Source organism: Sorex fumeus, unplaced genomic scaffold (assembly GCF_029834395.1).
Source record: "Sorex fumeus unplaced genomic scaffold, SorFum_2.1 ptg000128l, whole genome shotgun sequence".
Taxonomy (NCBI): domain Eukaryota; kingdom Metazoa; phylum Chordata; class Mammalia; order Eulipotyphla; family Soricidae; genus Sorex; species Sorex fumeus.
The window spans coordinates 52,088,942-52,108,611 of record NW_026606185.1 but is presented as its reverse complement, the minus strand read 5'-3'; the positions used below and the strand labels follow the sequence as shown (position 1 = coordinate 52,108,611).

At 57.9% G+C, this 19,670-nt stretch overlaps 2 protein-coding genes across 8 annotated transcripts; both read left to right on the top strand.

The window, feature by feature from the left end:
• Positions 1–806: 806 nt before the first annotated feature.
• On the top strand, positions 807–6,283 carry CXXC1 (CXXC finger protein 1). The gene is made up of 15 exons (XM_056138460.1): positions 807–940; positions 1,588–1,706; positions 1,780–1,880; positions 2,080–2,333; positions 2,419–2,607; positions 3,046–3,072; positions 3,149–3,394; positions 3,519–3,626; positions 3,719–3,903; positions 4,151–4,358; positions 4,448–4,558; positions 4,697–4,746; positions 4,873–4,969; positions 5,612–5,764; positions 5,846–6,283. The coding sequence occupies exons 1-15, from the start codon at positions 938–940 to the stop codon at positions 5,990–5,992; spliced, it is 1,998 nt and encodes a 665-aa protein (XP_055994435.1). The 5' UTR covers positions 807–937; the 3' UTR covers positions 5,993–6,283.
• An 878-nt stretch (positions 6,284–7,161) lies between these two features.
• Positions 7,162–18,808, top strand: MBD1 (methyl-CpG binding domain protein 1). Of its 7 annotated transcripts, none has more exons than XM_056138457.1 (17): positions 7,162–7,333; positions 8,624–8,757; positions 10,605–10,719; positions 10,815–10,981; positions 11,071–11,153; positions 11,312–11,352; positions 11,704–11,850; positions 11,956–12,084; positions 12,228–12,302; positions 12,392–12,517; positions 12,601–12,669; positions 13,220–13,387; positions 13,688–13,987; positions 14,125–14,217; positions 14,563–14,691; positions 14,778–14,839; positions 17,859–18,808. In XM_056138457.1, exons 2-17 carry the CDS (start codon positions 8,648–8,650, stop codon positions 17,992–17,994), a joined length of 1,950 nt encoding a protein of 649 aa, XP_055994432.1. In that variant the 5' UTR covers positions 7,162–7,333; positions 8,624–8,647; the 3' UTR covers positions 17,995–18,808. The 7 variants fall into 7 exon arrangements, with proteins under 7 accessions (XP_055994432.1, XP_055994429.1, XP_055994430.1 ...); XM_056138454.1 differs by having other exon boundaries at positions 17,852–18,808; XM_056138455.1 differs by having other exon boundaries at positions 7,163–7,333; positions 14,080–14,217.
• Positions 18,809–19,670: the final 862 nt, after the last annotated feature.

Here is a 19,670-nt window from a genome sequence, read left to right as displayed (position 1 = left end):
CAAGGAAGTGCCTTAACTTCCCTGGTAACACTCAGGCTCCAAAATCCACTTTGCAGAGGGATGGTCAAGCCACTGTCCTGGTCATGCCTGACTTTCCGGTCGCGCTCGCGATTACTTGGAAGGAGTGAGGGTTGCGTGTGCAAACAGCCCAGAGGTTGGCAGTGCCAGGCCTGTCAGGTGGGGAGCGGGCGAAGTGGAGGGTGGTGACCCAAAAAGGGGCTCATTTCTTTCTTGGGGTAAGGCACACAGCCTGGCGGCGCCCCCCTTCTTAAAGAGTGGAGCTCCAAAGTAACTGGATGCCGGGGGATTGGCGAGGAAGGCGAGCGCGCTGATTCGGCGAGCGTTTTCAGGAGCCGCCGCTTTCCCGCGAACTTTGCTGCGTGCTTAGCCGTCGCGTACGGAATGGGTCGCCAAGATGGCGACGGCCTTGTAGAAGCCGCGCTAAGGACGCGGCCATGATTGGCCCGTGAACGTACGGACTCAACCATCTTACGGAATCCGATTCCAAGATGACAGCGCCTACGGGGAAGTGCCTCGATAGGCGCGGCCATATTGCCCCCGACGGCCAGTCCGTACAAACGCGCACCGTATGGACTTTGGCTAGCAGGAAGGCGGCAGCGGCCTTAGGGAAAGCAGAGAGACAGGTCAAATCTTTTATTTTTTTTCCCTCCCTGTTTCGCGATCCGACGGACTTCGCCGCTCTCGGTCTCTCTCTCGGCAGTCAAGATGGCGGCGCCTGACAGCCCGTCGGGGCTCGGAGCGGGCGGGCCCCGCGGGCCGCGGAGCCGCCGCACTGGGCCTGCGCAGTAGGAGGACGGGGCCCCGGGTGGCGTAGCCACAAGCGGAAGTACTTGTGGTGCTTTGCAACGGCCGTGGACGCCGCCGAGTGGCTTGTGGAGGCGCGCGGGTCGCGAGCTGGTGCGCCCGGAGCCGAGAGATGGTGAGTCCGGGTTCGGCGGCGGGGGCTCGGCCGTGGAGGTTCGTGGGCTTGGTCGTGCGGGGGGCGGCGCGGTGAGCCGCTGTCCCGGGAGGCGCGTCGGCGCCGCGGGGGTCTCTGGGCAGGAGGACGCGGCTCGGACGCCCCGCGCTGGGTTCCGCGGGAGCCGGCTGCGAGTTTCGGGAGGAGAAGCGGGGGGCCGGAACTTCAGGCGGGGCGCCCTCGGGGGGCCCGGGAGGGGTCCGCGCCCTCGGGGGGCCCGGGAGGGGTCCGAGCGGGGGGCTCTGCTGCCGGCTTGGACAGGGGCAGCGTGGCGGGGCCGGGGGGTCGGGGGGGCACCGGGCCGATGGGGGCGTTGTCCGTGGGGGCGGACGCGGCGTTTGGGGAGACCCGTGGGGGGTGACTTCCTCCGGGGCACCAGCTGCGTGGGGGTCCTCGCGGGTCGGGTCGCCGTGGGTCTGGGGCCAGCCACGGTCGGGCCGTGTGTGCATGATGGGCAGGGGACGGGGGGGTGTGTCAGATGTGGGGCCGCAGCGAGGAGGTGGTGGGAGGGCAGGGGCTGAATGATGGGGTCGGTGGGGGCGTGCGCTGCTGGGAGAGTTTGGGGGTGGGGGGGCGCGCCGAAGCCCTTTCATGGGGTGATCCCGCAGGAGGGGGATGGTTCGGACCTGGAGCCCCCCGACGCCGGGGAGGACAGCAAGTCGGAGAACGGGGAGAACGCGCCCATCTACTGCATCTGCCGCAAGCCCGACATCAACTGCTTCATGATGTGAGCGCCCAGGCGGGCGGGGGGCCGGCGCGGGGGTGCGGGGCGGCCCTCACTTCTCCCCCCGTCCCCGCAGCGGCTGTGACAACTGCAACGAGTGGTTCCATGGGGACTGTATCCGGATCACGGAGAAGATGGCCAAGGCCATCCGGGAGTGGTACTGTCGGGAGTGCCGAGGTGAGGGGGGCCGGCAGGACTCCGGGGAGCAGGAGCAGCCGAAGGACAGGGGGCTCGGTCGCAGGGGGCGGGTCGTGGCGGTGTTCAGTGTGCAGCCATCGGAGGTGGCATCTTGCCCAGGCTCGAGGACAGGATCGAGGATCGGCCTTGCCCTTGTCCCCTCGAGCCGACCCACTCTGGCCCCCTCCTCTGCCCACAGAGAAGGACCCCAAGCTGGAGATCCGGTATCGGCACAAGAAGTCTCGGGATCGAGACAGCAACGAGCTGCCCATGAGCAATGAGCGAGACGGCAGTGAGCCCCGGGATGAGGGTGGAGGGCGCAAGCGGCCTGCCCCGGACCCGGACCTACAGCGCCGGGCCGGGTCAGGGACCGGGGTCGGGGCCATGCTTGCTCGGGGCTCTGCTTCGCCCCACAAATCTTCTCCTCAGCCGCTGATGGCCACTCCCAGCCAGGTGAGTGGTGGCGGCGGCGGCAGGGGCAGGGTGGGTGACCCTTCTCGCCGCCGGTGATCCCCGACGGCCCTGGCCCTCCCCACAGCATCACCAGCAGCAGCAGGCGCAGCAGCAGCAGATCAAGCGGTCGGCCCGCATGTGCGGCGAGTGCGAGGCCTGCCGGCGCACCGAGGACTGTGGCCACTGCGACTTCTGCCGGGACATGAAGAAGTTTGGGGGCCCCAATAAGATCCGGCAGAAATGCCGGCTTCGTCAGTGCCAGCTTCGAGCCCGGGTGAGCACAGACAGGGCTGGGCCGGGTCGGGGGTGGGGAGGGCGGGGTGGGGGCCGGCGTGTCCAGGAAGCACTGATGGAGGCTAGAGTGGGGTGAGCCGGGTGCGCTGGGGTCTCCTTGCACAAAGACGGGAAGTAGCCTTGCCTTGCCAGAGGAATGGAGCATGATCGTGTGTGTGCTGGGCTAGCGGGAGAGACCCCACCCCCAACCCCTGGGTGGGCAGAGCAGGGCCAGAAGTGTCTAGGCGGTAAGGCATGCCAGTGCAGGTGGAAGGGGTTTGAACACAACCTGGCGCTGAGAGGGAGGTGGGGCCTGCAGGGACCGTTGCTTGCAGAGGCCAGAAGAGGCCAGGTGGGTGGAGCCAGATGCTTCCGGGAGGGGTTAGGGCCACCCTCCATCCACCTGGGGCTGACCTGGGCCTTCCTCCTGCCGGCACAGGAATCGTACAAGTACTTCCCTTCCTCGGTGAGTCCAGCCCCCAAGGGCGGGCGGGGCATGCGGGCAGGGCGGTCAGGGCCAGTCCTGAGATTCTGCCCCGCAGCTCTCGCCAGTGATGCCCTCAGAGTCCCTGCCAAGGCCCCGCCGGCCACTGCCCACCCAGCAGCAGCCACAGCCGTCACAGAAGCTGGGGCGCCTCCGGGAGGACGAGGGGACGGTGGCGTCATCGGCACTTAAGGAGGCACCGGAGGCTACGGCCACGCCAGAGCCACTGTCAGATGAGGATCTGCCACTGGACCCTGAAGTGTATCAGGATTTCTGCGCGGGGGCCTTTGATGACCACGGCCTGGTAAGCGAACAGCGTGTCCGTAACGAGGAGAGGTCGAGAACCTGGGAGGCAGATTTGGATAAACGGGGTCAGGGTGTGGTGGTCACGTGTGGAGTGGGTGCATTGGGACATGTCACCTTTGCAGCCCTGGATGAGTGATACAGAGGAGTCCCCAATCCTGGATCCTGCGCTGAGGAAGCGGGCGGTGAAAGTGAAGCACGTGAAGCGTCGGGAGAAGAAGTCGGAGAAGAAGGTGATGGGGAGGGTTAAGGTGGATGGTGGGAGGGGCCGGGAGCCTGAGTGCGAGGGGAGCGGGGGGGACTTTAGTTCTTCTTTGCCCCGTAGAAGGAGGAGAGGTACAAGCGGCATCGGCAGAAGCAGAAGCACAAGGACAAGTGGAAACACCCAGAACGGGCTGATGTGAAGGACCCCGCCTCGTTACCGCAGTGCCTGGGGCCTGGCTGTGTGCGCCCTGCTCAGCCGGGCTCCAAGTATTGCTCAGATGACTGTGGCATGAAGCTCGCAGCCAAGTGAGTCGTACCCAATGGGTGGGCGGTGGGCTCCAGGGCTCGGGTAGCATCCACGGCGGAGTGGCAGAGTATGACTGCTCACCGTAGTTAGCCAAGCGCCATCCAGCCGTTTCCATTCAGTCTCTCCACTAGTCCATCCACTTCTCAGTTAGTTGCCTCTTGTCCTTCCGCCTGTCAGTCCTCCGTTCTGCCCTCGGGTCAGGCCGGCCACTTACTCGTGTTCTTGCCACTCCCCCCGACTCTGCAGCCGCATCTATGAGATCCTCCCGCAGCGGATCCAGCAGTGGCAGCAGAGCCCCTGCATTGCGGAGGAGCACGGTAAGAAGCTGCTCGAACGCATTCGCCGCGAGCAGCAGAGCGCCCGCACGCGCCTTCAGGAAATGGAGCGCCGATTCCATGAGCTCGAGGCCATCATTGTGCGTGCCAAACAGCAAGCTGTGCGTGAAGACGAGGAGGTGAGCAGGCATGGGCGGCCTGCGCAGGGCAGAGCCCGGCCCAGTTCTTGGTCCGCCCCGGCCTCATCTGTTCCTTCTGCTCCGCGCAGAGCAATGAGGGTGACAGCGACGATACAGACCTGCAGATCTTCTGCGTCTCCTGCGGGCACCCCATCAACCCACGTGTTGCCTTGCGCCACATGGAGCGCTGTTATGCCAAGGTCAGGGTGTCAGCCTGAGGGGGCAGATGGGATGGGAGCATCAAGGGGCCATGGGCGGACAGGCGTGTTGCTGAGGCTGTCTTGGGAGGGCAGGCAGCACACCTCCACAGTGCCTTCCATTTGTGCTCCTTCCTCCAGTATGAGAGCCAGACGTCCTTTGGGTCCATGTACCCCACACGCATCGAAGGGTGAGTGCGGGCCTCGTCTTAGAGGAGGGCGGTTGAGGCTTGGATTAGCGGCGGGATGTTGGGGTCGAGTATGGGCATGTGTGAGGGTTGGTGGGCCCGCCCAGCTCCCCTTTATTTAAACCTCAGGGCCACACGACTCTTCTGTGACGTCTACAATCCTCAGAGCAAGACTTACTGTAAACGGCTCCAGGTGCTGTGCCCCGAGCACTCACGAGATCCCAAAGTAAGGCTTCTGCTCAGCACCCCCGTTTGTCCTCCCTTCCTCACTGCTCTGCCCTCGCGGTTCATCTTTCTTTCCGGATCACTTCCACTCGTTCTCCTCCTCCTTTCCCCATTGTCATCTATGGCTCCCTTTTCCTGTCTCCTCACCTATTCTCCCGCCAACCCCCATTTAAAATAAAGGGTTGGGGCTGGAGCGATAGCACAGCGGGTAGGGCGTTTGCCTTGCACGCGGCCAACCCAGGTTCGATCCCCAGCATCCCATATGGTCTCCCGAGCACCGCCGCCAGGAATAATTCCTTAGTGCATGAGCCAGGAGTAACCCCTGTGCATCGCCGGGTCTGACCCAAAAAGCAAAAAAAAAAAAAAAAAAAGGGGGGGGGGGTTTTTGGTTCATACCGACAGTGCTCAAAACTACTTCTGGTCTTGCACTCAGATAACCCTGGCAGGGCCTGGGGCAAAGCAGGGCAAGCACCGCCTGCCGTGTCATCTCTCCAGCCCCATTCCTTCCCTTCGCCCAGCTTTTCACCTTCCATTCCTCTCCTCTGCCCCACTGAACTCTCCCAATTGTTTGCTCCCTCCCCAGTCTCCATTCCTGTCTCCCTGTCTCATGCCCCCACTCCACTGCCACCTCTGTCTCCTGCAGGTGCCAGCTGATGAGGTATGTGGATGCCCCCTTGTGCGCGATGTCTTTGAGCTCACAGGTGAATTCTGCCGCCTGCCCAAGCGTCAGTGCAACCGCCACTACTGCTGGGAGAAGTTGCGGCGTGCTGAAGTAGACCTGGAGCGTGTGCGCGTGGTAGGTTTCCCTGCAGGACGTGCCAGCGTCAGCTGGGGCATCTGGGGCGCCTTCTCACAGTTCCTTCTGCTCCCCCTGCAGTGGTACAAGCTGGACGAGCTCTTTGAGCAGGAGCGCAATGTCCGTACAGCCATGACAAACCGAGCAGGTTTATTGGCCCTGATGCTGCACCAAACCATCCAGCACGACCCGCTTACTACGGACCTGCGCTCCAGTGCTGACCGCTGAGCCGCCGGGCCCAGCTGTGCTCACACCCTGCATTCCAGGCTGGGACTTTAACCTGAACCCATTTGTCAGTTCTGCTGTTCATGTGTTTCTCCAATCGTCCCTGAGTTTCTTCTCTTCCTGTGCCCACCCACAATTTGACTGCCTATCTGCTCTTCTCAGAGGGTCTTAGAACTTCTGCCTGTCCTGTCTAGCCCTCTCTTTCCATTCTCTGTGCCTGGGTGGGACCCTGGAGGCCACTCACATTTGCTTCCCCCTCCCCCTGGTTTTGTTAATAAAATTTTGAAGAGCTAAGGAAGGTCTTTCGTGAGGGTCTCATCTTTCTCTCCCTGGGCAGATGGGCTGAAACACCTGGGTCCAGGAGGCGCAGGTTGCTAGGATACAGCTGATCTCTGTGCTGTGCTGGACCCCTCGCCCCTTACAGGGTCTGAATTCTGAAGGTTGTTCCTGATTGACACTCCTCAGCCTTTAACACACTCCAGAGGTGTTCCAAGCACTAAGTAAGCCCACCCAGTAAGCGTTGGTCCAGAGGACCCCGCAGCCCAGCCGTTGGGAGAAGGGCATACGTTGCTGGTACCAGGTGGTCTTCGCGCGCGTCCTCCCTCCCCTTAACCCCCAGTTCCCTTGGAAGGCGCGGAGCCTCTCACGTTCCTGCAACGGCCCCGGCAACGGCTGAGCTGGGAGGAGAGGGCGGACACAATAGCCCCGGGAAGATGATCCGAGGGACGCGGGAGCTCAAGCGCGACCCAGGCGAAGAAAGGGAGAGGCGGGTGTCGAGTGGGAGGGGCGGCTGCGGGCACCGCCGCAGCCCTGGACGCCCCTGGCAGGAGCGGCTGGCGGAGAGCGCCAAACCGAGCCCGGGCGCCGAGCGCGGCCGCGGCCTCCACGCCCCCTTGGCGGAGCCTGCCCGCAAACAACCCGGGAGGGGCGGGGCGGAGGGACGCGCTGGTTGGCGAAGCGAGGAGCGCCGGCGCTGCGGGCTCGGGGCGGGGGAGGCTCGCGCCGCGGTTGGACGGCGTCGCGCAGGCGCAGTCGCGCCCAAACAAGGGGCGCGCGCCGCCCGGGGGCTCAGCACGCAGGCGCAGGGGCCCTCCTCTTAAGGGCAAGGCGCCCGCAGGGCCCCAGCGCGCAGGCGCCCCCTCCAGGGGCGGAGTCCTGCGGCGGACAGCGGATTTCCGGTTCCGGGAGCAACGAACGGCCGCGGCGGCGACAGCTACCGCTGGGGAGGAAGCGACTGCGGAGGAGGAAGAAGAGGCGCTGGGCAAGGCGGGAGTTGCCAGCGGGACCTTCACCATGGCTCCACGGCCCTAGAGCGGCGGGCGCGCCGGGCCCGGTGCCGAGCTGGTGAGACAGTAGCGGCGCCGGACGCGGAGAGCGGCTGCGGCGGACGAGAGGGAGGCACTGGAGCGCGGCCGGCTGACGGCGAGGAGCGAAGGGCCCTCAGGCCGCCGCCGAGTGGGAGGAATGGCGGCGTCAGGATATTGAGGGGGAGGCACGGAGGGATCCCGGCAGGAGACGGGGAGGGACGGCGCTGCGGGCGCTGACAGGTGGAAGCGGCGGGAGTCCGGGAGGGAACGGAAGGGAGCGGCGGTGGGGGGGGCGGGCGAGGCGAACCCACCGTTGCGGAACCGCGAGACCGCGCGGGCGGAGGGGGGCGCCGCACGGGCTCCAGAACGCGGGGGTGCGGGGAGGCCCCTCCAGCCGGTGGCGGCGGCGGCGGCGGGAGCGGTAGGAGCGGTAGGAAATGGGGCCGGGAAGGCTGTGACAGTCACGGATGGCGTGCTCCCGGGGGGAGCGCCCGGGGCCCCGCGGACGGACGGACGGACGGCGCGCCCGCAGGTGGGGAGGCGGCAGGAAACGCCGGGCCGTCGCGGGGCGGGTGGGGGGGCACCGGCGGCCGCGCTGGGCCGGGACCGCCGCCCCACGCTGAGTGACAGGGCAAGGAGCTGGTGGCGGAGGCTCTCGGCCGAGAGCAGATTAGGAACATCGGGGAGGGCGGGGGTGGGTGGGTCGCGGGGGGGGGGGGGGAGTTGGGAGGGAACCCAAACACCCACCGACCTCGAGTCCTGGAGATGGGCCAGAGCCGCTTCGTGCAGAGGGTGGGAGGGATGAGGCCGCATGCGGAGAAGGGGGGGGACACTCTGGGGCTTCCGGGGTACGAGGGGAGTAGGAAGAGCCGCGTCAAGGATAGACCCGGGCCGGACCCGGTCCTGTGTTTTGTTCACTCAGTACTTGACCGAGGACTTCCTGGGTCAAGACCCGGGAAGGAAGGAGGGAGAGGATGGAAGTTTCCCAGCGCGGGGGAGAAGGTGGGCTCCCGGGATGAAGCTGGGGGAAGAAGGCAGAAGGGGTCAGCAGGACCCTTTATGCCCCTTCACTTCCCAGTGAGGAACGGGGAGGCTCTGGTCAAGGATGGGGCAATCGGGCAAAAAGGCAAACATGAGATCTTGAGCCCAGACAAGAAGGGATGAGTGGAAACGTTTTCTTTCTCCTTTCTTCAATGGGCCAGTGGCCACTGGCTGTTGTCAAGTGTTGGACGAGTATGGGTCCTAACAGTCTTTCGTGTGATCTGGGATACAGCATACTCCTCGTAGAAGAACCTCAGTCTCTCCTGTCGTCCCCTCCGCATTACAGGCCACTGCTCCTCCCTTTGGCCCCATGGCTGAGGATTGGCTGGACTGCCCAGCCTTGGGCCCTGGCTGGAAGCGCCGTGAGGTCTTCCGAAAGTCTGGTGCTACCTGTGGACGCTCAGACACCTATTACCAGAGGTACTGGGTGGATTGTAGTCGAGTCATGGGTGGGCTAGTTGGTTTGTGGTTAAGTTTAAAGGTGGGGTTACATTTTGCATATCTAGCCAGTGCTCGTCGTTGACAGAATTTATGCTTGCAAATTCATGTACTATAATTTGTTTGTACCCCCAGAGTCAATACTCAAGTTGCATTTTCTGTTTAGTTCTTGTATTTTTACGTCTTTCATACTTGGTACCATATATTTTGCATTTTTTTTTTAAATTTTCGGGGGTGGTGGTGGTGGTGGGTGTTTTTTTAGTAGTCTCCAAGCATGGTGCTGAAGTGCTGTTTATTCTGAGTGGAAGAAGTCTGATATTCTATAAGGAAAAAAATGGGTGTTTTTAAAAATGTCAGTTTCGTTCAGGTGTAACTTCCAGCGTGTGCTGTCAACTATGAATTCAGTGTTAATGAATCTAAAACATGGCACATCCAGAAAAAAAATAGGAAATTTGCCCTTTTGTATGTGTCGTATACATACATATACCCCAGGAAGTACAAAGGTAACTTCTACAATGTGTGATGAAGCTATGGAAGAGGTAAAAAAGTGCTGAAATTGTGGATCTTTGAAGTGAAGACCAGTAAAATCCCAACGTGATAACATTGGTATAAGGTTGAAAGCTATGGATACTGCCACCATATTTCTCTGGATTAAGAAAATATGAAACCTCTCATTTGATACAATACGAAAATGTTAAATATGGAGATGAGGCAGATTTTACAGATCATGAGCTGGGGAAGAATTTTTTAAAATACACAGTCAAGTGTTGTCTGCCCAGAGGACAGAGGTGTGGAGAAGAGTTAGGTTTTCAGTAGTGAGGAGCCCGGCTAGTTAGAGTTTCCTAGGTGCTTGTAGGAGATCTGAGACCGTAAAAGACAGTTTATTACTCACAGCTCCATTTTTGTCCTTGTTCCCTGAACGCTAATTCCCAAAGGATAACAGGAAGAGAGCTAAGCAGCATCTATGTATGCACCAAGCTGTATCAGAGGAAAAGAACCCCAGAAACCAAATCTTAAGAAACCAAATCTTACGGTGTTGGGTCAGTAAGGATGCTTTCCCTTTGCTTTGGATAGAGACCTTATCTTTTATCTTCCGTGGCTGTTAGCACTACAAAATCATTGGGGGAAAAAACATTTCTAATAAAGGACAGTCAGTACCTCTATCACTAGAGATGTAGAAATGCAAGACTCCCTCAGACTTGTTTCCCAGTTTCACGTTTCTTTTGTGTACAGTTACACTTGCCTACAAATTTGAGTGTGTGTATGCTTATTTATGGATTTTTTTGGGTATATGTACTTAGTGTATAATGGTAACACATTTGTTATTTGCTCTATCTGTGTTCTCGTTGTATTTACATGTATTCATCAGTAGCATTTGTTGTATGTGCCTACAAATGTATCCATTTGTTAATTACTCGTTGATATTATAGGTATATATACGGACTGGAGCGATAGTATAGCAGTAGGATGTTTGCCTTGCGTGCAGCCAGCCTGACCGAGCTGGGTTAGATTCCTCCGCCCCTCTCGGAGAGCCTGGCAAGAGAGTATGCATGGCAAAGCTATTCAATATGCCAAATGCAGTAACAAGTTACTGGGCCCGCTCGAGCAAATTGATGAACAACGGGAGGACAGTGCTACGTATATTAATGAACCTTTTATATTTTTGCTATTCAGGGTTAGTTGTGGTAGGGCCTGGTAAAAATTGCTCATGGGCACATCCCTGTATCCTGCTCACCCTGCAGACCTGTTCACCAGCCCATGGAAGGGTTGTTTGTGGGTAGAATTGCAGTGGCTCTGACCAGTTCCAAACCTTCTTGGCCCAACCCCAGCCCCACAGGAGACAGGATCCGAAGCAAAGTCGAGCTCACCCGTTACCTGGGCCCTGCGTGCGACCTGACCCTCTTTGACTTCAAACAAGGCATCCTGTGCCATCCTGTCCCCAAGGTATATACATTGTGGGGTATTCAGACAAGGGTGTCGGACTCACCCAGCACCTACCCACTGACGTACATTCTTCCTGCCCTCACTCTGATCTCCAGGCTCAATCCGTGGCTGTCCCTAGCAAGAAGCAAAAGAAAGCTTCAAAGCCAGCCAAGGCTCAGAAACGGCAGGTTGTATCCCAGAAGAAAGAAGTTAGAAAGGAAACCCCAAGAGATGAGGCCAAGACTGATACTGTCACAGCCCCAGCTCTGCTCCCTGGACCTGGGTGAGTGTGGCTGGAGTGAGCCAAGTGAGTGCGTGAGGCTCATGGTGAGGCTTGCCCACAGGGCCTCATCCCCTTGCTTTCTGTGTTAGGTGCTGTGAGAACTGTGGGATCAGCTTCTCATGGGATGGTACCCGAAGGCAGAGGCTTAAAACGCTGTGCAAGGACTGCCGAGGTGGGTGTTCTTCAAGGCAGTGGGGGAGAACGGCTGAGGCCAGCGCTGGATCAAGCTAGGCTGAAGATTGAGTGGTGGATGGTGGGGCAGAGGCAGTGTGTGAGGGCAGGTGTCTGATGCTTCCCTTCCGCTTTGTCCTCCCCAACCCTTTACCCCAGCACAGAGAATTGCTTTTAACCGGGAGCAGAGGATGTTCAAGGTAAGCAGACCTACCTTCTCTTTACAGGATTGCGATGGGAGCAAGCTGGGATAGGTAGAGGCTGGGGGAGGGGGGGTGTGGTCAAGGAAATGGAGGTGGGTCCGTCGTTTTGTAGGAGCTAACTGCAGCCGTGTTCAGGAGTTAGTGGCCTCACAGTGGACACGGTGATAACTTAATAGGGGCCAGCAGCGTTTGCACATCCTCAGATAATGGTAGCCAGTCTGATGAAGTGATAAGCAAGTGGGAATCGAGCAGACATGGTGATGGGAGCTGATGTGGGCTCAGCAGGCCAGTGAGGAGTTGGAGCCACTCTGCCTGTGCGTGTGACCTTGCCCCACCCCTTCCCGGCAGCGTGTGGGCTGCGGGCAGTGTTCAGCCTGCCAGGTAACTGAGGACTGCGGGGCCTGCTCCACCTGCCTTCTGCAGCTGCCCCATGATGTGGCCTCGGGGCTGTTCTGCAAGTGTGAGCGGAGACGCTGCCTCCGGATTGTGGAGAAGGTGAGTTGGGTCGGGGGGTGGTTCACCCTAGCCTTTGCCCTCGTGGCCCGGATTCCGTGCGTCTCGCCTCTGCCTCTCCACCACCTGTGCCTCCCGCCCCCCCAGAGCCGAGGATGTGGAGTGTGTCGTGGCTGTCAGACCCGAGAGGACTGTGGCCGTTGCCGAATCTGCCTTCGCCCTCCACGGCCTGGTCTCAGGCGCCAGTGGCGGTGCGTCCAGCGGCGTTGTCTCCGGGTGAGTGAGGCTGGGGCCAGGACAGGGGCAGAGTGCATTTCGCTCTTGAAGTTGCCGTGTTTTCTCCCAGCCTGGCTTTGCCCAGCTCATGTCTTTTTCTCCCCCGCTTGCTGCTCATGTCCCTGCCTATCACGCTCGGCCAGCACCTTGCACACCGTCTTCGTCGACGTCATCAGAGATGTCAGCGACGTCCTCCCCTCCCCGTGGCTCCCCCAGCTGTGAGTGCACCCCTCTCCTGTGAGATGGAGGGCCTTCAGAAGGAGGCCCCCTGCTAATTGCCTCTTGTTACCAACTTGCTTTTTCCCAGGGGAAGCATGGCCGCCGCAAAGGAGGCTGCGACTCTAAGATGACTACCCGGCGGCGCCCTCGAGCCCAGCCACCTCCACCGCCACGTCCACTTCCTGCACTGCAGCCCCCAGGGTCCCCAGAGCTGGTGAGGCCCTGGTGGGCAGGGGGATGGCACAACCTTAATCTGACCCAGTACCTGCCCTGACCCCACCCCATTTGCCTCTGCAGCACCCCAGAGCCCTGGCCCCCTCGTCACCTGCCGAGTTCATCTATTACTGTGTAGACGAGGACGAGCTAGTGAGTGGTACCATCCCACCTTGCCAAGCCTAGACTCTCCCGTGGCACTTGGTTAACCCCAAAGGAGGAGATGCTATTATGGACCCAGTAGGGGTGCAACAAGGCCTAGTAACGGGCGCCTGTAAGGGATGAGCCGGCAGTGGTGGGGGTTGATTTTCAGTTGAACCAGCATGCTGGTGGAACTGATAGAGGAAAGCTGGCCAGTGATTGGGGTTCATAGAGGATGAGAAAATGAAGTAAGTGGTATTGGGAATCACTGGGAAAGTTAGCAGATTCCTGCTTGAGGACGAGAACCCAAAACTGTCTTGGCTGCTAGCAGGCAACTCGCTGATAGGGTGATAACGGTGGCAATGAAGCAGACGACTCATGGTGCCAAGGGTCAACCGGACAGCGATGCTGTCTGGTGGTGGACTGAGAGTCACTGAGGTGTGACTAGTGGGGAGCCAGGCAGACTGTGCAACCGTTTCTTTTCATGGCACTAGTAAAGGAGCAGTAGAAACAGCACTGTACTAGTCTTAGTGACCGAACCCCCATTCCCCTTGCCCCCCAGCAACCTTACACGAATCGCCGACAGAACCGCAAGTGTGGGGCCTGTGCAGCCTGCTTACGGCGGATGGACTGTGGCCACTGCGACTTCTGCTGCGACAAGCCCAAATTCGGGGGCAGCAACCAGAAGCGCCAGAAGTGTCGTTGGCGCCAGTGCCTGCAGTTCGCCATGGTGGGTGGGGCAGGAAGGGTCAGATCCTGGGAATGGTGGGCTGGCCAAGCGGGTCCCATGGTTTCAGAAGCCTTGGCAGGAAGTGGGTTTGGCTAAAGATTCTGCGGCATTCTGCTGAAGCAAATGAAGAATTTGGGTGGCATTGGCATTGCCAGCAGACAAGGAGGCCCAGTGAGGGGGAGCTCACGTGTCAGTAAGCGCTGCCAGGCTAAGGGGAGAGGATGCAGACACGTTGGTCGGCGTGGGTGGCAGACGTGGTCATTGCACCGGATAGCCGTAGCACCCCATTTCTTCTCACAGAAGCGGCTGCTGCCGAGTGTGTGGGCAGAGCCAGAGGATGGGGTCGAGCCACCCCTGGCTACCCCCCGTCGAAAGAGGCCTGGCTCCAGTCGGTGCACGCGTCCAGTCCCGGCAGTGAAAACCCCCTTGGCCAGGTCCACGGCCCACAACAACTGCTCACAGACGCCGATGAAGCAGGAGGCGGGCGCTGACTTCGTGCTGCCCCCGCCAGGCACCGACCTTGTGTTCCTACGGGAGGGGGCGAGCAGCCCCGTGCAGGTGCCTGGCCCCGCCCCAGCTGCTGCAGGAGCTCTGTTACAGGTGAGCGCCCCCTCGGTCCTGCTCATTCCAGCCCCACCCAGCCTCGAGCCAGGGAGCTGGGACCAAGTCTGCTGCCGTCCTCCTCCATACAGGAGGCACACTGTCCTGGCCTGAGCTGGGTTGTGGCCTTACCTCAGGTGAAGCAAGAGAAGGCGGATGCCCAGGAAGACTGGACACCGGGCACAACCGTCCTGACTTCTCCTGTGTTGCTGCCCGGCTGCCCCAGCAAGGTGGGGTCTGATGGGTGGTCTGAGCAGTGATGGTGAGCCGTGACGGTGGTTCTTGCGCAGAGCAATAAGCGTGCTGCCTGCCGCCTCTCCCAGAACGACCTGTCCTGCCTGACCGATGCCTCGCCCTCCCCAGGCAACTAACTAGCTTTGCCCACTCCGCCGCCTCGCTAACAGAAACAGCTGCGTAGTGAATGGGAGTGGGGACGCTTGCTAAGCAGAGGAATGGCTGCTCTGTGCTGACTTGTGATGGAAGTGGCAGTTGCCAGCCCCGTGGTGGGTTGGCTGGTAGACGCCTCGCCCGGGCCACCGCCACCCTTCTGACCGCTCCTTTCCCGCCTTCCCCAGGCAGTGGACCCAGGCCTGCCAGCTGTGAAGCAGGAGCCGCCTGACCCCGAGGAAGACAAGGGGAGCAAGGATGACTCGGCCTCTGACTCGGCTCCAGAGGAGGAGGCAGGAGGGGCTGGCACGCCTGTGGTCAGTGCTGGGGGACACCCCACCCGTCCCTGATCCTACCGAGTCCTACCAGCCAACTTGAATCATGATGTTAATTTTTTCCTCAGATCACGGAGATTTTCAGCCTGGGTGGAACGCGCCTTCGGGACACAGCAGTCTGGTTGCCAAGGTGTGCGCCCCCTGCAAGGAGGGGTGGAGATGGGCTGGGTGCTGGCCGTATATGGGCCCTGAATTACGGAAGGGCAGGCAGCAGTTTGGTGCGGTGCTGTGGGAGGAAAAGGTCCAGCACGACTACCCAGTCCTGACAAGCAGATATGGTCAGGACCCTAGAGATTTCCCGAGGCTCTCAGTCTGGCTCTCTGTAGGGGATGGTGAGGGCTGCGGTGCGTGAGGGGAGAGGACTTGGTGCCCTGCAATGGGACTGGGAAGTGCAAGGTAAGGAAAGCTTGGTTCCCATCTCCCTAAGAAAATCCAGTAGGTGTCAATCAGATTTAGTATAGAAATTCTATTAAGAGAAATCACGTTTAGGGTCTTGAAGGCCTTTGGGATATCCCAGAATATAACCAGATGGGCCTGGACTCTGGTCTGGGTTCTGAGACAGTTCTGATCTGGGTCCACATGGCACCTGTGTGATCTTGGGCTAGTCCAGCAACTTAGCAACCTCTCTTGGGAGTCCTGGTGGAAGAATAGGGGTTCTTTGCCCTCCAGATGCTGAGGAGGTTATTAGTGGTTTCAGTTGCTGCACAGACCTATCCCTCAGGCATGGTAGTGGGTCCAAGGCCAGGGTGGAAGAGGACATGGAAATGCTGGTCCTGCACGAGGGTGACAGCCCTGCCCAGAGCTCTCCCCATCCCATTCCCCTCCCCCCCCCCGCCCCCCCGCAACAGAACCTGGTGGCCTATGCACCTGGACTCCTTTGTTCCTACAGTTCATTTCTGCAGGCCAGAAGCCCCTCCAGCTCATAGCAGGCACTTGTAAAGGTGCTGGTTGAGGCCCTGCTGGCTTACACTGCGGTGTAAGATGCAGCAGGGGGTCCAGTGGCCCAGGAAGACTGACCCTTCAGGAGGCACAGGAGCCCTCTTGTGATCTACCTGGGGAGACGCTTACCCTGTGTCCCCAAGTCACTGCATACTAACAGAGAAGGAGAGGAAGGGCTTTGCCTTTTGTAATGATTGGAGAAGAGATTAAGGAATCCTCCAAGGGAAAGGGACAACAGAAAATGATTGGTGATGCTCCTTTGTGCACGCAGCAGACTTCACTCATTCAACATAGAGAACTGCTCCCTCTTCTCCAGATGCCAGGACCTTGAAAACCTGCAGGGCAGAAAGTAGTAGGCTGGAGGCTGGGGTAGGAGTCCAGGTGAAAGTGACACATTGGCTTTCTGGGGGCCAGGCCTGATCCTCCAGAGCTAGACTAGAGATGGATTGCCAGGACATGTGTCTGAGCCAGTAGGAACTGGAGAGACTTTCCACCGAGCCAGAGGAGCAGGCCTGCTGAGTGCTTTGAGCCTGTAGAGGAAGGAAACAAGAAAGGAAGAGAAAAGAAAGTACATTTGTTCAACAGATCAATCCTAAGAGCCTGAATATGATAGTATATGTAGCACTGTCCTCCCGTTCATCGATTTGCTCGAGCGGGTACCAGTAACATCTCACAACAAATTGCGAGACTTGTTGTTACTTTTTTTGGCATATCAAATACATCACGAGTAGTTTGCCAGGATCTGCCATGATAGTATATGGATTTTAAGAATTAGGAAACTAGGGTAGAAATGGCAATACAATTAATACCAATACTAAACTACCTAAACAATCTATCTTCATAATTTTAAATGACCTCTGGGTGAGACCGAGTGGTATTTCAGAACATTTTCTCAGGGAAATAGCAGTTGAAAATGTGGATGAGGAAAGGAAAAGAACCTCTATATGGCAGCCTAATGCATTTAATCCTTAAAACACCTTTTGGGGGGATATTGATTTTTTTCTCCCATTTATGCTGTTGGAAAAACATTCAATTTGTACAGGTGTCAGAGAGCTAGTATTGGCCTAATGAGATCGCCCAATGGACTAATTTTGCATGCTTTGTGTGCAGGAGGCCTGGGTTCAGTTTCTGGGACCAAGTCCCCCAAGTACTGCTGAGACCATCCCCCAAGCATAGAGTTGGGAGTAGTTTGAACATAACCCTGAGTGTGGCCCAAGCACGAAAACAGCTAATATTGATAGATCCTTGCTAGGTTGAAAGACTTGTTCTTTAAGCAACAATCTGTAAACTGTATATATTGGGAAACCTTCTAAACATTTTCACTGTTCCTTGCTTGGGGTATGCCAAGGCTGTGAGGATGGGCTTTCCTTGTCAGAGCAGTAAGCACTTGGAGACCGACTTCTTCCCAAGCCTTGAATGTTAGGTAGGAGTTTGCAGACCCTACAGGGCTTTTTCTCCACACTGGCTGCATGTCCATTTGTTTCCCCTCCTCCCGGCCCCAACCAATCATCCTTTGGAGGCTGCCATCCTTGCTGACAACTTGTCTTTTGTGCCCCCTCATGGTCTTTGTGCTTAGTTTCGGCTCAGTCCCCATTACTAGGAGATAGCGTTCTTGCTTCAAGAGCCAGTTTTGGCTTAGCCTGCCTCTTTGTAAAATGCCAAAGGTTAGACCTGTGATTCCTTGTACCTCTTTAAATTTTGTTTCCTTTGTTTCCCTTGTTTTATTCTGATCTCAGCTTTGTGGGGCCTTAGATAAATCAAATGCATATTAGCCACTTTTCCTGCTTTAACTCATGATTAGCCACACACCTCTTCCTCTTCTCCATGCACCCTCCCCCCCCACTCCCCCCCCCCCCCATCCGCTTTATCCTATCTAATTCAGGCAGTCAAGACTGGATACTTTTCTGTATTCTGCTCCTCACAGAAACCAGCCGCTCAGCTTTAGTATTCTAGGAATTTTGTGACTACCAGAATGCCCTAGGTAAAATGTATTAGATTGGCATTCTCACTTACCAAATAAGAGATTGGTTATCATGTACATAAGGGCACAATAAAAAAAAACACTAATATAAAGATTCCATGTACATACACACAAACACATTTATTTCAAGGGATTTACGAGTTCAACCCTGTGTAATTGTGGGAGCTGGTTAAACAGTCTCTGTAAGGCTGTTGTCTTTGCATCTAATGCTGGAGCTTGAAGTCTGCAGGGCAGGCACTCGAGGAAGAAAGGTGCACGTAAAGTATGGGAGACCACGGACAAATTGGTGCCCACAAGCAGGAGTTGGAGCCCACAAGGATGGCCTGGAACCCATGTCCGCCTCTCATCACCTCCAGCTTCGATGATGTGGGTGTCCTGCAGAAGAAGCTGGTGCCCTTCATCACAGATTTAAATGCGCTTCTGGCCCAGGACTTAGAGAAGCTGCAAGAAGATCCCAGGGGAAGGTGGAGCAGCTGCAGGCCTGGCTGCAGGCCTGACTGCTGCCCCACACCAACGAGGTGAGCCAGCAGATAAATGACAACATGTGTGAACTGCAACAGTGCCTGGTGCCGCTGCACCTGCCTTCTTGAGTGTAAAAACAGTACACAGCTGCTTCTCTTCTGTCCTCCAATTATCACGCAAACGTGACCCGTCCTAACCGGAAGCTTTGGGGAAGGGAGTCCTGGGAAATGTAGCCTAGTCAAGGTGACATTACAAAGCCACCCTGCCATGAATCAACTCCCAAGGGTCCCACTACTCACCTGAGGATAACTTGGTAAAGCTACGTTGCTGAAAATGCAAAGCTGAAGACCATGGATTTCATGGTGACCCCAGCAAGTACAGGAGTTCTATCAAGCCCACCCAGAAAAAAACTTGCTGGTCTCGGCTATTTTTGTGTCATGCATCAAGTATTGGGAATTTGGCCCATGGTAGGCACTGTAAATACTGGGATACAGGAACAAAAAGATATAGTCCATGCAAATTTATTAAATGCATCATTATGTATTACAAATGGTGAATGGATTTCCAACTTTGTCATGGAATTTAATGGTGAAAAATATAGAATTCGGGAAACTGGAGGACAGCCCTTGTGTGAACCTTGTTGGGGCACGATAGGTATTGGAAATGACATAGTTTCTTGCTCTAAGCTGTTATATTTTAAAACTATTTTTAAATGATTTTTATTGTCCCATTTACTGATTCATATACTTGGGGAGAGTCTCATGATGGTGGAAACAGTGTTCACTGTCTCTGATAATGTGGGATGCTTGGGTGGTCAGGTGGGTGGGCAGGTTCTGTGTAAGAACCTCGGTCTAACCACCACCCTAGGCTCCCGGGCAGGGTTGGCTGAAGGCCCAGGTTCACGGGCTTGGCGCGGGTCACGGACCCGGCACCTTCCGATAGGCCCGCCAGGCGGCGCCCTCCTACCGGGGCTCGCCAGCCGCTGCCCCAATTCCTGGGGCTGGGCGTCCGTGAGGCGTGGCTTCCGCGCTGCCGAGTGGGGAAGCCGACTCCCTCCCCTCGGGAGTGAAAAAAACTGGACTCAGCGGTTCCGAGGAGTGGGGAGGAGGGAAAGGGAAGGGTGCTGAAGGCACGGTCCCGACGAGAGCCCAGGACGGACGTGGGGGCTGCCGGGCGGTTTCTCCAAGGGTTTCCTTCCCCGTCGCTGAACGCTTCTCGTTTCGGGGGGCGTTCCCTCGGCTTCCCGACCTGGCTGGGGGGAGCGGGGCGACGGACGGGCGACTGACCCTAGGTGGCCTTCCCCAGACCCTCGCTCCGCGCTCTTCACTGACGGCGTTTTCCTTGCCCCCCTGCTCCCCTCCAGGGCGTGGCGCGAGGCGACGCTCCACGCAGACCCAGTAACTTGCGGAGAATCGGCCCCACAGCAGCCCGTCTGGGGACCGAGGCGACCGTCTAATTTCTTTCTTCTGTTTGTTTGTTTCAGGCTCTGTAAACTCTTAGCAGTAAATGAAAATGAGTATTTTACCGAACTTCAGTTGAAAGAAGAAGCATTATAGGAGAAAGAGAGAGAGAGAGAGAC

Bases quoted from the DNA above. Each gene is read 5' to 3' on its own strand.
- CXXC1 (XM_056138460.1), top strand. The intron at 3,627-3,718 runs GTGATGGGGAGG...TTTGCCCCGTAG, and splicing joins AGAAGAAGTCGGAGAAGAAG to AAGGAGGAGAGGTACAAGCG. The intron at 4,970-5,611 runs GTAAGGCTTCTG...TGTCTCCTGCAG, and splicing joins AGCACTCACGAGATCCCAAA to GTGCCAGCTGATGAGGTATG.
- MBD1 (XM_056138452.1), top strand. From the start codon at position 8,648: ATGGCTGAGGATTGGCTGGACTGCCCAGCCTTGGGCCCTGGCTGGAAG. The intron at 8,758-10,604 runs GTACTGGGTGGA...GCCCAACCCCAG, and splicing joins TCAGACACCTATTACCAGAG to CCCCACAGGAGACAGGATCC. The intron at 12,085-12,227 runs GTGAGTGAGGCT...ACGCTCGGCCAG, and splicing joins TCCAGCGGCGTTGTCTCCGG to CACCTTGCACACCGTCTTCG.